This window comes from Stegostoma tigrinum, chromosome 6 (genome assembly GCF_030684315.1).
Source record: "Stegostoma tigrinum isolate sSteTig4 chromosome 6, sSteTig4.hap1, whole genome shotgun sequence".
NCBI lineage: Eukaryota > Metazoa > Chordata > Chondrichthyes > Orectolobiformes > Stegostomatidae > Stegostoma > Stegostoma tigrinum.
In genome coordinates this window covers 96,025,036-96,039,195 of record NC_081359.1, presented here as the reverse complement: position 1 = coordinate 96,039,195, position 14,160 = coordinate 96,025,036, and the positions used below count along the sequence as shown (strand labels likewise).

At 44.3% G+C, this 14,160-nt stretch overlaps 1 protein-coding gene across 1 annotated transcript in view; it reads right to left on the bottom strand.

Moving 5' to 3' along the window:
- LOC125453581 (gamma-aminobutyric acid receptor subunit gamma-3) overlaps positions 1-14,160 on the bottom strand; it is a 577,393-nt gene that overhangs the window by 541,879 nt on the left and 21,354 nt on the right. Inside the window, exon 3 of the mRNA XM_059646785.1 lies at positions 10,140-10,207. Coding sequence (XP_059502768.1) covers positions 10,140-10,207 — 68 coding nt within the window. The remainder of the gene's footprint in view (positions 1-10,139; positions 10,208-14,160) is intronic.

The following is a 14,160-nucleotide window of genomic DNA, read 5'->3' as shown; positions in this document are numbered from 1 at the left end:
CCCCCGCCACAACCGCCCCAAGAGGATCCACCTCGTTCTCACACACCACCCTACCAACCTCCGGATACAACGCATTATCCTCCGACACTTCCGCCATTTACAATCCGACCCCACCACCCAAGACATTTTTCCATCCCCTCCCCTGTCTGCTTTCCGGAGAGACCACTCTCTCCGTGACTCCCTTGTTCGCTCCACACTGCCCTCCAACCCCACCACACCCGGCACCTTCCCCTGCAACCGCAGGAAATGCTACACTTGTCCCCACACCTCCTCCCTCACCCCCATCCCAGGCCCCAAGATGACATTCCACATTAAGCAGAGGTTCACCTGCACATCTGCCAATGTGGTATACTGCATCCACTGTACCCGGTGCGGCTTCCTCTACATTGGGGAAACCAAGCGGAGGCTTGGGGACCGCTTTGCAGAACACCTCCGCTCAGTTCGCAACAAACAACTGCACCTCCCAGTCGCAAACCATTTCCACTCCCCCTCCCATTCTCTTGATGACATGTCCATCATGGGCCTCCTGCACTGCCACAATGATGCCACCCGAAGGTTGCAGGAACAGCAACTCATATTCCGCCTGGGAACCCTGCAGCCATATGGTATCAATGTGGACTTCACCAGTTTCAAAATCTCCCCTTCCCCCACTGCATCCCTAAACCAGCCCAGTTCATCCCCTCCCCCCACTGCACCACACAACCAGCCCAGCTCTTCCCCCCCACCCACTGCATCCCAAAACCAGTCCAGCCTGTCTCTGCCTCCCTAACCGGTTCTTCCTCTCACCCATCCCTTCCTCCCACCCCAAGCCGCACCCCCAGCTACCTACTAACCTCATCCCACCTCCTTGACCTGTCCGTCTTCCCTGGACTGACCTATCCCCTCCCTACCTCCCCACCTACACCCTCTCCACCTATCTTCTTTACTCTCCATCTTCGGTCCGCCTCCCCCTCTCTCCCTATTTATTCCAGTTCCCTCCCCCCATCCCCCTCTCTGATGAAGGGTCTAGGCCCGAAACGTCAGCTTTTGTGCTCCTGAGATGCTGCTTGGCCTGCTGTGTTCATCCAGCCTCACATTTTATTATTTTTCTTAATGACAGTGGTTTTGGTGGTGGGGGGGGGGGGGCAATGGAGCCCAGGGAGAGGAAAATAATGGGCAGACAAAGGGATTGTAGTTGGTAAGCCAGGGAGGAGAAGCTAGATTGATGATAATGGGGACTATGAGTAGGTGAAAATAAGTTACTTTCAGCTCAGCCAACCCATGTCATGATTGGTTCCGGGATGTGGGGGTGGGTAAAACACATGGGAGAAGGTACTGAGGCCTTACAATCATTGAACTGGCTATCAGGTCCTGATGGCTGAAAGGTCCCCAAATGGAAAATGAGATGCTGTTCTTTTAGCTTGCGGTGAGCTTTGCTAGAATGCTGCAGCGTTCCAATGACACATGTTGGCCAGAGAACAGGGTGGTGTGTTGAAGTGGCAGACAACAGGAAGTTCAGGATCATATTTTACAGACAGAACGGAGATATTCCTGAAAGCAGGTGCCCAATCTCCAATGTCTCCCCAACACAAAGGAGATCAAGTTATAAGCACGAATGCAGTACACTAGATTGAAAAACTGCAATGCAAGTAAATCACTGCTTCAACTGAAGGTGTGTCTAGGCACTTGGAGTGTGAGGCAGGAGGTAAATTGTCAAGTATTGCACCTTCTGCAATTCAATAGGAAGGTACCATGGGCTGTGCAGAGGTGATGGAAGTGGACTATGATCTCCACGGAATGCTGACAAGGGAGGGGAAGGGTAAGTGTCTAGTGGTAGAATCCCACTAGAGATAGCAGAAATGACTACTTATGATCCTTTGAATGCAGAGGCTGGAGGAATGGAAAGTGAGGCTCGGGAGATCCTATCCCCTGAAACAGGATTTTGGTCTTAGTAACTAAGGCTAATCCACTAACGTAACTTGGAGTTTAATGCGTGATAGCTGTGAGCTACATCTTCAGATAGGAGCTTCTTCCTCTGATTCCTCTCTTCCATTGGTCAGATGTAAAAGCTTGAGTGCAAGTACAAATCGCTTAGGAGAAGTAGCTGTTCTTAAATCTATCAGACCTTTCAACGGACCTCTCAAGTGATAATTCTGATCTCTCTCTCTCTCTCTCTCTCTCTCTCTCCTTTCTCTGTGGTTGTAACACTGTTCTGCAACTGGGATGCGCTGCAGCATGCAAAACAACACTTTTCACTGTATAATGAATCACAGTACGAGACAATAATAAATCAAACAATCATGAGCAGTTGTTTGCCTGTCAGTGTATACTATGTAGGCTCTTCGTCCTTGTCAAGCAAAGAGGAATGACGGCATTCTTCAACTCTCAAATGTTCAATTTATTCCCTTCATCTTCCAGAATCTGGATTTCAAATCAGAATTTTCACATTATGTTTCACTTCCCCATTTGGTATGATCCCAACAACCATTTCGATTCTAGAACAGGAACTCGGAAGTGACTGTAGTTTAGTGTATTAGATTAGATTCCCTACAGTGTGGAAACAGGCCCTTCGGCCCAACAAGTCCACACCACCCCTTGAAGCATCTCCCTATAACCCACACACCCCTGAACACTATGGGCAATTTAGCATGGCCGATCCACCTAGCCTGCACATCTTTGGACTGTGTAGGGAAACCGGAGCACCCGGAGGAAACCCTGATCTTCTCAGAGGTGGGTGCTGCTAAGGCAGGCACTCGGGACACTGGCTGCTCCAAGTGCGGCCATTTTCTGTTTCAGTGGGGAATGAGGTGGCCACAGTTATCAGTCCATCATTGTGGCAGGAAGCCGGGACTGCCTGCAGCCTCACAGACAGCTGATACACTTCGGCAGCTTCACACTGGGATGATAGAGAAAAGGGATGGTGATAGCACCTCAACATGCCACAGATCAAAAATCTCCGGTTAAAAGATGGGTTTCTGTGTCTCTGTCCATGTGTGTGCCTCTCATTGGCCCTCGTGCCTGTACAATGAAAATCAATAGCTAATTGAGAAGTTGGCAAAATCTGGAGCAATACCTCTGATACAGGAATGAAAATCAGTATAATGCTTGACCAGGAACCAACGTAGGTCAGTGAGCACAACAGCTCACAGGAGTTGCTATGTCATATGGCAGGCTGTTGAGCTTTGAATGACTTGCAGGAAACACAGAACTAACTAAATCTACACACATCCATACAGTGCATTGTGCTAAAAGACTTCCTTAACTACCACCAACTGTAAAAACAAAGACTCAAATTGTAATTTTAAGTGCAGAAATTCTCCAAATACTTCTCAAATGAAAGCCTGTCTGCAGTAATGGTCTGTTAGCTAAGTGAACTTTCAATGTCTGTGCTACTGGGAACAGCAGAATCAGAGGTAGGAAATGAAAACTTGATATGTCAATATGACTGTAAACATGGGAGAGGGAGCCAGCTGCTGGCTAGTTCTGATTATGCACATACTGGGACAGCTGCTCGGCCTGAGTCCACTTACCCGGTGGTCCACAACACCACGTTCAAGACTTAATGTTTTATTTTAAGCTTCTGGGGCTGTTCTCTGGAGTTCCAGAGATTCAGATCTGTTCATTTAACTGAGGGATAACTGGACAGCTGCCTGATAACTCCAATAAACACTCTGCTCCAAGCGAAGGAAAAATAACCATTTCAGATTGCATCAGACTATCATAACATTAACATAAGTCTCATAGTCATTCTCCAAGAAACCATGTTTTTGGTTACAGGCTAACACTTAGATATGAACAAGGAGTAGGCTATTCAGCCCCTCAGGTTTATTCTGCCATTTACTACCATGGCTGATTTGACTGTAACCTCAAATCCACATATGCGCTTATAATCTTTCACCTTTTGTTAATTCATTTACAGGATGTGAGCATTCTGGTTAGACCAGCAGTTATTGCTCATCTCTATTTAAGGTTTTGGAGTAGATTTGTAGCTCGGGTTGTGGATGTTGAGGTTGGTTGGCTCACCGAGCTGGTTTGTTGTTTCGCACACGTTTCATTACCCTGCTGGGTAGCTGCACTGATGTTACCCACCAGAGTAATGAAACATCTGCGGAACAACAAATCAGCTCGGCAAGCCAACCGGCCACAACATTTCTATTTTCCCAGTGGGCAGTTAGGAGTTATCCACATTGCTGTGGCAGTGGAGTCACTTGTCGGCCAGGAACAGGTAAAGACAGTAGATTTCCTTCCCTGAAGGACATTAATGAAACAGCTGAGGTTTGTCGGCATCATTAGACCCTTAATTCCAGACTTACTTGTTGAATTCAAATTCCACCAAGGCAGGATGTGAGCCTGGCACTAGCTGAGTTTCTGGATTAATAATCCAGGAATAATATCATTGGGTCATTACCTCTTTAACAAGAATCTATTTACCTCTGCTTTAAAAATGTTCGAGGACTTTCCTTCAATTACATTTTCAGGAAGAGGTTAGAAGATTCAAACCCAAGAAAACAAATCACTTCACTTCTGTTTTAACTGTGCAATTCCTTATTTTAAACAATGAGCCCTAATTCTAGGTTCTTTCAAAAGAAAAATCCTCTCCATGTTAAACCTATCAAGATCACTCCGGATTTTGTTTCAATCAAATCATCACATACTGTTCAAAAGCTTGGCAGATCCAAACGTTTCCCACCCTTGTCTCGAAAGAGGACTAGCCCATTCCAGGTATTACAGATAATAAGGTGTAGAGCTGGATGAACACAGCAGGCCAAGCAGCATCATAGGAGCAGGAGAGATGACATTTTGGGCCTAGACCCTTCTTCAGAAATGGGGGAGCTCTCCTGCTCCTCTGATGCTGCTTGGCCTGTTGTGTTCATCCAGCTCTACACCAAGTTATCTCAGATTCTCCAGCATCTGCAGTTCCTACTGTCTCATCTCATTCCAGGTATTAGTCTGGTAGATATTCACTGACCTGCTTCCATTCCACTTACATCACTCCTAAAATAAGTTGACCAACACTGTGCCATTACTCCAGACATAGTCTCACCAGTGCTGTGCATAACTAAAAGCATAATCTCCAACTTTTGTACTAAATTTCTCAGTGATAACATTCTATTAGCTTTTCTAATTACTTGCTATATCTGCATACTAGCATTTGGTAACTTATGCCAGAGAGCATGGAGATCCTTCTGCATCTCAGAACTCTGCAATCTCTCGTCATTCAGATAATATTTTATTCTCCTGCCAAAATGAAAAAAAGTTCACATTATGTTCATTCACCAGATCTTTGGTCTCCCATGTTACCTACCTTCGTTCCGGTGCTGCATCCTTATTTCCCTTCACACCTTATTTCCTTACAGAACTTCAGCCCCTTCCTCCCCTTAAGGCTTACCAATTGGATACCCAGATTGCATAACTGAGACGATATCATTGATAATACCTTAAGAGGTATGAAATTGATAGCCTATGGAAGACAAAATTTGGCAGATGGATGTCAAGTTAAGTCTTCACTTTTTTCAATGGGACAATAAAAAACGTTGATGTTAATAGAAGCCAGAAACGCTTCGGTGATTATTGACATTTAATATTCCTGCTCCTGACCCATGTGGTCCTCTGAATATGACATCTTCTACCCACCTGACGTTCTGGTTTTTTTAGTAAAAAAACCCTTCCATTATCATGCAAAGTAGCTCATTTTGCAATGACATACAACATCTCACAATGGGTATGTTCCATCCTAAAATGTCTAATTAAAATAATAAAATTACTAAAGTCGTCTTGTACATTTTCTGAAATGCGTTCTTTAAATGTGCTGAAGTGTCTCAGGTTTCTGAACTGCCACTTTTTAAATTCTGAGTACAAGAAAAGACGGAATACTACTGTCGATAATGACCTTATTACGTTGTCAAAGTGCCTTGAAATGCTTTGAATAATGAATTCTGCTTTGGCTGCAGTGAGTGCTTTTGTAGGCAAGCATTCCTCAAAAAAAACCCTCAAGTGTCAAAGGCATGTCAACATGTGCTCTTCAAGCTCACAGGCTGAACTGTTCTAAGGTGGGAAGAGCAGTTGGTAATGAACTCAATTCTTATTTTTACAGGCAGGAACTGCATTCTGTTCCAGAGCTCAATTTGCTAGAAGCAGGAGAGCATCATTGCAACCATGCTTTATTACAACACAGTGCATTTGTCGAGAGGCGTAAAGAATCTGAATTTCAGTTACGAATGCTGATCCACACCGTTGTTTTGATCCAATAGCTGCTGTCACAGGAAAAATGCTTCACGTGCCTCACTGCACCAAGATCTGGAATCTTGCAACACTCCAGCAGATAACTGACAGACTTTTGTAAACAAGACTGAGACTCTGTCACATTGATTTTTTTTCTTCCCTGTCATCACAATGCAATCCCAAAGGAGCTGGACAGATCTACGTATTCAGATTTGAGCTTGGTTGAGTAGGTGGAACCCTTAAAGGAACTGGCACTTGACTGTAGTCAGCCTCCCACATAACTGCGACTAATTTTGTGAGGATTTTTTTCCCAAATACATACAACCACCATGGCCACTGAATGAATGCTCTATTTCAAACTGACATGTAGTGCTATCAGTGCCTGGGATTATATTTAGAATTCACGGTTTAAAACATGACTGCAGCATATGTCTTGGATAGCTGATGTTTACAGTATTATATATTCCCCTTTTAAAATACATATTATTGCACTGATAACAGTGTCTAGCAAATATCACCAATACAGATTACGGACTGGAAATGACTTCTCAATAAACTTGCACTTGACCTTATTCGGAGAATGCTGTTGCACTCTGGTGAGAGAGAGTGAGGGAGAGAAAAAAAAGGGAATCGACTGTGGGAGCCACACATACCAGATGCTGCAAACTTGATGGATGCAGTTTCTGTTTTTCACATAACAGATCCCTGAGTATTTTTCTCAGCCTAATATTTATGTTAAACTTCATTTGAGCATTCTTCTCATGTTTTAAGGCATTATTTAAACTTTTCATTAGATTACTGCTTACTGCTCACTTTAAAAATAACAATTCTTTATCCCTAATAATTACTCTGTATTATGCAGTGAATGATTACTCTCTGATCTGGACTCTGTCTTTGTTTGCCATTTTACATGTCAACATGTGCAGGACATTGTAAAATAACATATTATCAGTCAGATAGGATATTGCTTTGTTGAAATAACATTACATTGTCAGCCATGAGACCCAAGGATCAGTTTCAGTTAAACCTTTATATTTTGATTGCTAAGGTTATACTTGGTCCATGAACAGATTTGAATAGCAACTGTTTAAAAAAGCATTTCGAACAGGAGGTGAAATATACAGCACATAGGACTGCTACTGAACAGCTAGAAGAGAATTGAAGCTGTTGAGGCACATTGAAAGCAAACTAATGGCAAAGTCTGCAGCATACCCATGCACCAGCACATCTGCCTGGGACCCTACAATGCCTGGTTGACTGATGTCACGCTGCCACTCACCTTAAAATGGAAAAGTCTCATCTGGGTAAGGGTCAGGAAGAATTGCAATTATTCAGCTCATTGTGAAGTTTCACCTCAGTGTCTCAAAGTGCTGGACAGCCTGTGATGTAATGTAGGAAGCACAACAGCCAATTTTTGTACAGTAAGCTGGCTTTGCGATCTAACTGTCAGTGGAGTAGCTTAGACAAAAGCCCTGAAATGACGCATCTTCTCTGGAACAGCTGATTCAGTATTATATTTAAATCACTGTGAACAAAAGCTGGCTTTTCTGTATTGGATGTAAACATCCTTTTTTTTAGTTGTTTCTATTCATTTGTAGAGTGTGGGTGTCACTGACTGGCCAGCATTTCTTGCCCATTTCTCGCTGTCTTTGAGAAGGTGCTTGGGAGCTACCTTCTTAAACTGCTGCAGTCGTCCTGCTGTGGGTTGATCCATAATGCCATTGGGGAGGGAATTCCAGGATGTTGGCCCAGCAACAGTGAAGGAACAATGACATATTTCCAAGTCAGAATTGAGTGGTTTGGAGGGGAACTTTTAGGTGGTGGTGTTCCCATATGTCTGTTGCCCTTGTCCTTCCAGATGGAAGTGGTCATGGGTTTGGAAGGTGCTGTCAGAGGATCTTTGGTAAATTTCTGCAGTGTGTCTTGTAGCTAGTACACACTGCTGCTACTGAGCATCAGTGGTGGATGGAGTGGAAGCTTTGGCACTACATCCACATCAAGCGGGCTGCTTTGTCCTGGATGGTTTCAAGCTTCTTGAGTGTTGTTGGGGCTGCATTCATCCATACAAGTGGGGAGTATTCCATCACATCTCTGACTTGTGCCTTGGAGATGGTGGACAGGCTTTGAGGAGTCAGGTGAGTTACACGTCACAGTATTCCAAGTTTCCGGCCTGCCCTTGTAGCCACTGTTTATGTGCTAAGTCCAGTAGAATTTCTGATCAATGATAACGTCCAGGATGTTAATAGTCAGGTGTTCAGTGATGGTAACACTATTGAATGTCAAGGAATGGTGGTTGATATTCATGCCACACAAATGCCAGGCTATGACTGTCATATGTCACTCGTCATCAGCCTAAGCCTGGATATTGTCCAAATCTAGTTGCATTTGAACATGGGCTGCTTCAGTACCTGAGGAGTCAGGAATGGTGCTGGACATTGTGTAATCACCAGCAGACATCCCCACTTCTGACCTTATGATGGAGGAAGGCCATTGATAAAGAAGCCAAAGGTGGTTGACCTGTGGACACTGCCCTGATGAACTCCTGCAGAGATGCTCTGGAGCTGAGACGACTGACCTCCAACAACAACAATCATCTTCCTATGTGTCAGGTCTGACTCCAACCACCAGCAAGTTTTCCCCCGATACCCATTGATTCCAGTTTTGTCAGGGCTTCTTGATGCCACACTGAGTTAGATGCAGCCTTGATATCAAGGGCTGTCACTCTCAACTGACCTTTCAGCTCTTTTGTACATGTTTGAACACAAGCTTTAATGAGGTCAGGAGCTGAGTAACCCTTTGCTCTCTGTTTTACCACGATCGATCTTTTTGTTTAAACAGTAACAATCATCACATTGTGAAGAGAAATAAATTGAGCCAAGTATCATGAAGGAGCTAATCTACCTTGCGGACTTGACCTCAGATGGTGTATGGCTGGAATTTCAGGTCCCAATGCCAACTGCACCACAGTGCCGATTAGGTCAGAGGGAAGGTCGCGGTCAGCCTCCCACCCTTTAGTTCGTGTGTGCGTGTGTGTGTGTGCATGTGCATGTCTCCGTGTCCGTCTGTCCTCCAGTGGTGCTGCTAGGAGTGAAGAACTGCCAACCTACTGATAGATTGGCCAACGTCGCATGTTTGCCTCCAGAGTTACACGAACAGTGTAGGCTGCCAAATACCCAACTGAGATTTGATTGCATTGTGGATCCTGGAAGTATTTGCGCCAGTGTTGGCACTGGACTTCTGGCCATTGACCAGAGCCAGTGTTGTAACCATTGAATTCAGCCTGCATGTCTTTACGGATGTTAATTCAGGTGAGGAGCTGACATCACCTCCAGAATGGGTTCCAGTGTGGAAGGAATGGTAAGGCCATGCAGCCACTCAAGACCTCTACACCATTCCATAGGATCAAAGATGATCTGCATTAAAGCTTTACTTATCCACCTTGGTCCCACTATTACTCAAAGGTGAAACAAATTGTCAATATTTTGACAACAAAATAAACCATCAACTCTATCAGAGATAGTAAGAACTGCCAGTGCCGGAGTCAGAGATAACACAGTGTGTAGCTGGAGGAACTTAGCAGGCCGGGCAGCATCAGAGGAGCAGGAAGAAGGGTCCCAACCCGAAACATATCTTTCCTGCTGCCTGGCCTGCTGTGTTCCTCCACCTCCACACTGTGTTATCTCCAACTCATCAACTTGTGTTTTGTTTTTGTCACATCCTCAATTTTTGAGAAGCATCCAACAGGAGAGTGTAATATTCAATTGATGGTTGTACCATCTCAACCTCAGACCGTAGGTCAATCTGATGCAGTTTATTCCGAAACACATATGCAAATTATTTGTTAAGTTTTAAAAGTCAAACCACTACCACTGTAAAACAGTGATTTTGTTTTGTTCAACACAGTATATTAAGACAATAAAGCTGGAAAGTTTACTTACCATGTTAATTGATGACACAGGCCCAATACTGTTCACATAAATATCAACATCTATAACAGTTGGTTTCACTGTTAAATAAAAGGAAACAAACATTGTATGTTAATAAACAGCAAGCAGGCAGCCATTCTTATTCATCACCACATTTTATGCTCCCTTAATTACGCCTTCTTACACTCATATCTACAGCAGTTATAGTGAAGGCATTCCAATTTAAATAAGAGTAAAATAGTTGCATTTACATAGAACCTATTAAGTCTTCAGGACTTTCCCTAGTGTTTTACTGTCAAGACATATTTTCAGATTTGAGTCACTATTAGAACGCAGGTAGCACAGCAGATATTTTGTACACAGCAAGGTCCAAAAGCTACAATAATGAAACAATCAGATGATTTTTTTTATTTCTATGGGACAAATATTGGCCAGGAAAATTCGGAGAACTATCTTGCTCTTTACATTTGAACCACCCAATCATTAATGTCCATTTCAGAACACAGAAATATCAGTTTAACATTTTCTGCAAGAAACAGCACCTCTGGCTGTGTAGTACTCCCATGTCAGCTCAGAATATGAAGCCAAACCACTGGATGGGACTCAAGCTCCACCTTCTGACTTGTGAGAACACTATTACTGATCACTGCTAGTAGCGATAAAGCCCTGGTTTAAAACAGTATTTTCATGAAAAAGTAAACATCCACGAATTGGAAAGTTTCCTTCACTCTGCACATCATTACACCCAACAGCCTTTGAGTTTAGCCTTTGAGTTAATTTATAATCATGAGGTATGGGCCCCCCTGACTCTACTAAGAGAGAAGTTTCTGAAGTCCGAGGGAGACGGAGGTGTGTCTGCATCTTCCAGAAGCATGTTTTTAATGCTTGGAGAGTGGCTTATGAACATTCAGAAACCTCTCAGCTAAACAACAAGACATTTGGACAAGCAAGCACAGACTCAGGCATTCCAACTAGGAGACTAGGAATTAGTACTGTTGCAGTTACCTACTGACCCGGCTTTCAGTGACTTATGAACATGCAAGTCCCTTTGGACATCAACACTTCCCAATCTCTCATCACTTAACAACCGTAAGACCATAACAAAAATGGGAAATGCTAGATGAGCTCAGCAGGTCTGGCAGCACCTGTGGAGAGAAATCAGAGCTAACCTTTCAGGCTGAATGACCCTTCCTCAAAACTGATTATAATGAGGAAATTGTCAGTTTATGTGCAGGTGATAGGATAGGGGAAGGAAAGTAAGGAGTAAATTATAGATGGAGACACAGCCCAAAGAGAGAAAGGAACACTTGGACAAAAAAAGGAGTGGATAACGATTTCACTCAGAGGGTGAATAGCTGTTAAAGGGAACTGTTAGTGTCTAACAATGGGTTGTTTACAATAGTTATGTGATAATAAGACAGCCACATTACACTGGCTGAGCGGACGAGTAGCTGTTGAAGGTGATCGTTAGCAACTAACAATAGGTTAGAACATAGAACATAGAACAGTACAGCACAGAACAGGCCCTTCAGCCCACAATGTTGTGCCGACCATTGATCCTCATGTATGCACCCTCAAATTTCTGTGACCATATACATGTCCAGCAGTCTCTTAAATGACCCCAATGACCTTGCTTCCACAACTGCTGCTGGCAACGCATTCCATGCTCTCACAACTCTCTGCGTAAAGAACCTGCCTCTGACATCCCCTCTATACTTTCCACCAACCAGCTTAAAACTATGACCCCTCGTGCTAGCCATTTCTGCCCTGGGAAATAGTCTCTGGCTATCAACTCTATCTATGCCTCTCATTATCTTGTATACCTCAATTAGGTCCCCTCTCCTCCTCCTTTTCTCCAATGAAAAGAGACAGAGCTCAGTCAACCTCTCTTCATAAGATAAGCCCTCCAGTCCAGGCAGCATCCTGGTAAACCTCCTCTGAACCCTCTCCAAAGCATCCACATCTTTCCTATAATAGGGCGCCCAGAACTGGACGCAGTATTCCAAGGGCGGTCTAACCAAAGTTTTATAGAGCTGCAACAAGATCTCACGACTCTTAAACTCAATCCCCCTGTTAATGAAAGCCAAAACACCATATGCTTTCTTAACAACCCTGTCCACTTGGGTGGCCATTTTAAGGGATCTATGTATCTGCACACCAAGATCCCTCTGTTCCTCCACGCTGCCAAGAATCCTATCCTTAATCCTGTACTCAGCTTTCAAATTCAACCTTCCAAAATGCATCACCTCGCATTTATCCAGGTTGAACTCCATCTGCCACCTCTCAGCCCATCTCTGCATCCTGTCAATGTCCCGCTGCAGCCTACAACAGCCCTCTACACTGTCAACGACACCTCCGACCTTTGTGTCGTCTGCAAACTTGCTGACCCATCCTTCAATTCCCTCGTCCAAGTCATTAATAAAAATTACAAACAGTAGAGGCCCAAGGACAGAGCCCTGTGGAACTCCACTCACCACTGACTTCCAGGCAGAATATTTTCCTTCTACTACCACTCGCTGTCTTCTGTTGGCCAGCCAATTCTGTATCCAAGCAGCTAAGTTCCCCTGTATCCCATTCCTCCTGACCTTCTGAATGAGCCTACCATGGGGAACCTTATCAAATGCCTTACTGAAGTCCATATACACCACATCCACAGCTCGACCCTCATCAACTTTTCTAGTCATATCCTCAAAAAACTCGATAAGGTTTGTAAGGCATGACCTACCCCTCACAAAGCCGTGTTGACTGTATTTGATCAAGCCATGCTCTTCCAGATGGTCATAAATCTTATCCCTCAGAATCCTTTCTAACACCTTGCAGACGACAGACGTGAGACTTACCGGTCTATAATTGCCGGGGATTTCCCTATTTCCTTTCTTGAAGAGAGGAATTACATTTGCCTCTCTCCAGTCCTCAGGTACGACTCCAGTGGAGAGCGAGGATGCAAAGATCTTCGCAAGTGGCGAAGCAATTGCATTTCTCGCTTCCCAAAGCAGCCGAGGACAAATCTGATCCGGGCCTGGCGACTTGTCAATCTTAATGTTTGACAAAATTTTCAGCACATCAGCTTCCTCTATCTCTATCCATTCCAGCATGCACACCTGCTCTTCAAAGGTTTCATTCACTACAAAGTTGGTTTCTTTCATAAAGACAGAAGCAAAAAACTCATTTAGGGCTTCCCCTACCTCCTCAGGCTCCACACACAAGTTCCCTATGCTATCCCTGATCGGCCCTACCCTTTCTTTGACCATTCTCTTATTCCTCACGTAAGTGTAAAATGCCTTTGTGTTTTCCCGGATTCCTTCTGCCAAGCCTTTCTCGTGCCCCCTCCTGGCTCTCCTCAGACCATTTTTGAGCTCCTTCCTTGCCTGCATGTAATCCTCTCTAGCTGAACTTGACCCTAGCTTCCTCCACCTTATGTAAGCTACCTTCTTCCTTTTCACTAGAAGCTCCACCGCTCTCGTCATCCAAGGTTCCTTAATCTTACCCCTTCTTGCCTGTCTCAGAGGGACATATTTACTCATCACTCCCAACAACTGTTCCTTAAGCCGTCTCCACATGTCTATAGTTCCCTTACCATGGAACAACTGCTCCCAGTCCATGCTTCCTAACTCATGTCTAATCGCATCATAGTTTCCTCTTCCCCAATTAAATATCCTCCCATTCTGCCTAATCCTCTCCTTCTCCATAGCTATGTAGAATGTGAGGCAGTTATGGTCACTATCACCAAAATGCTCTCCCACCACAAGATCTGATACCTGCGTATAAAAACAGTTTATGTGATAATCTGAGATAACAAGGTGTAGAGCTGGATGAACACAGCAGGCCAAGCAGCATCAGAGGAGCAGGAAGGCTGATGTTTCAGGCCTAGACCATTCTTCAGCATCGAGGCCTGAAACGTCAGCCTTCCTGCTCCTCTGATGCTGCTTGGCCTGCTATGTTCACCCAGCTCTATACCTTGTTAATAAAATGTGAGGCTGGATGAACACAGCAGGCCAAGCAGCATCTCAGGAGCACAAAAGCTGACGTTTCG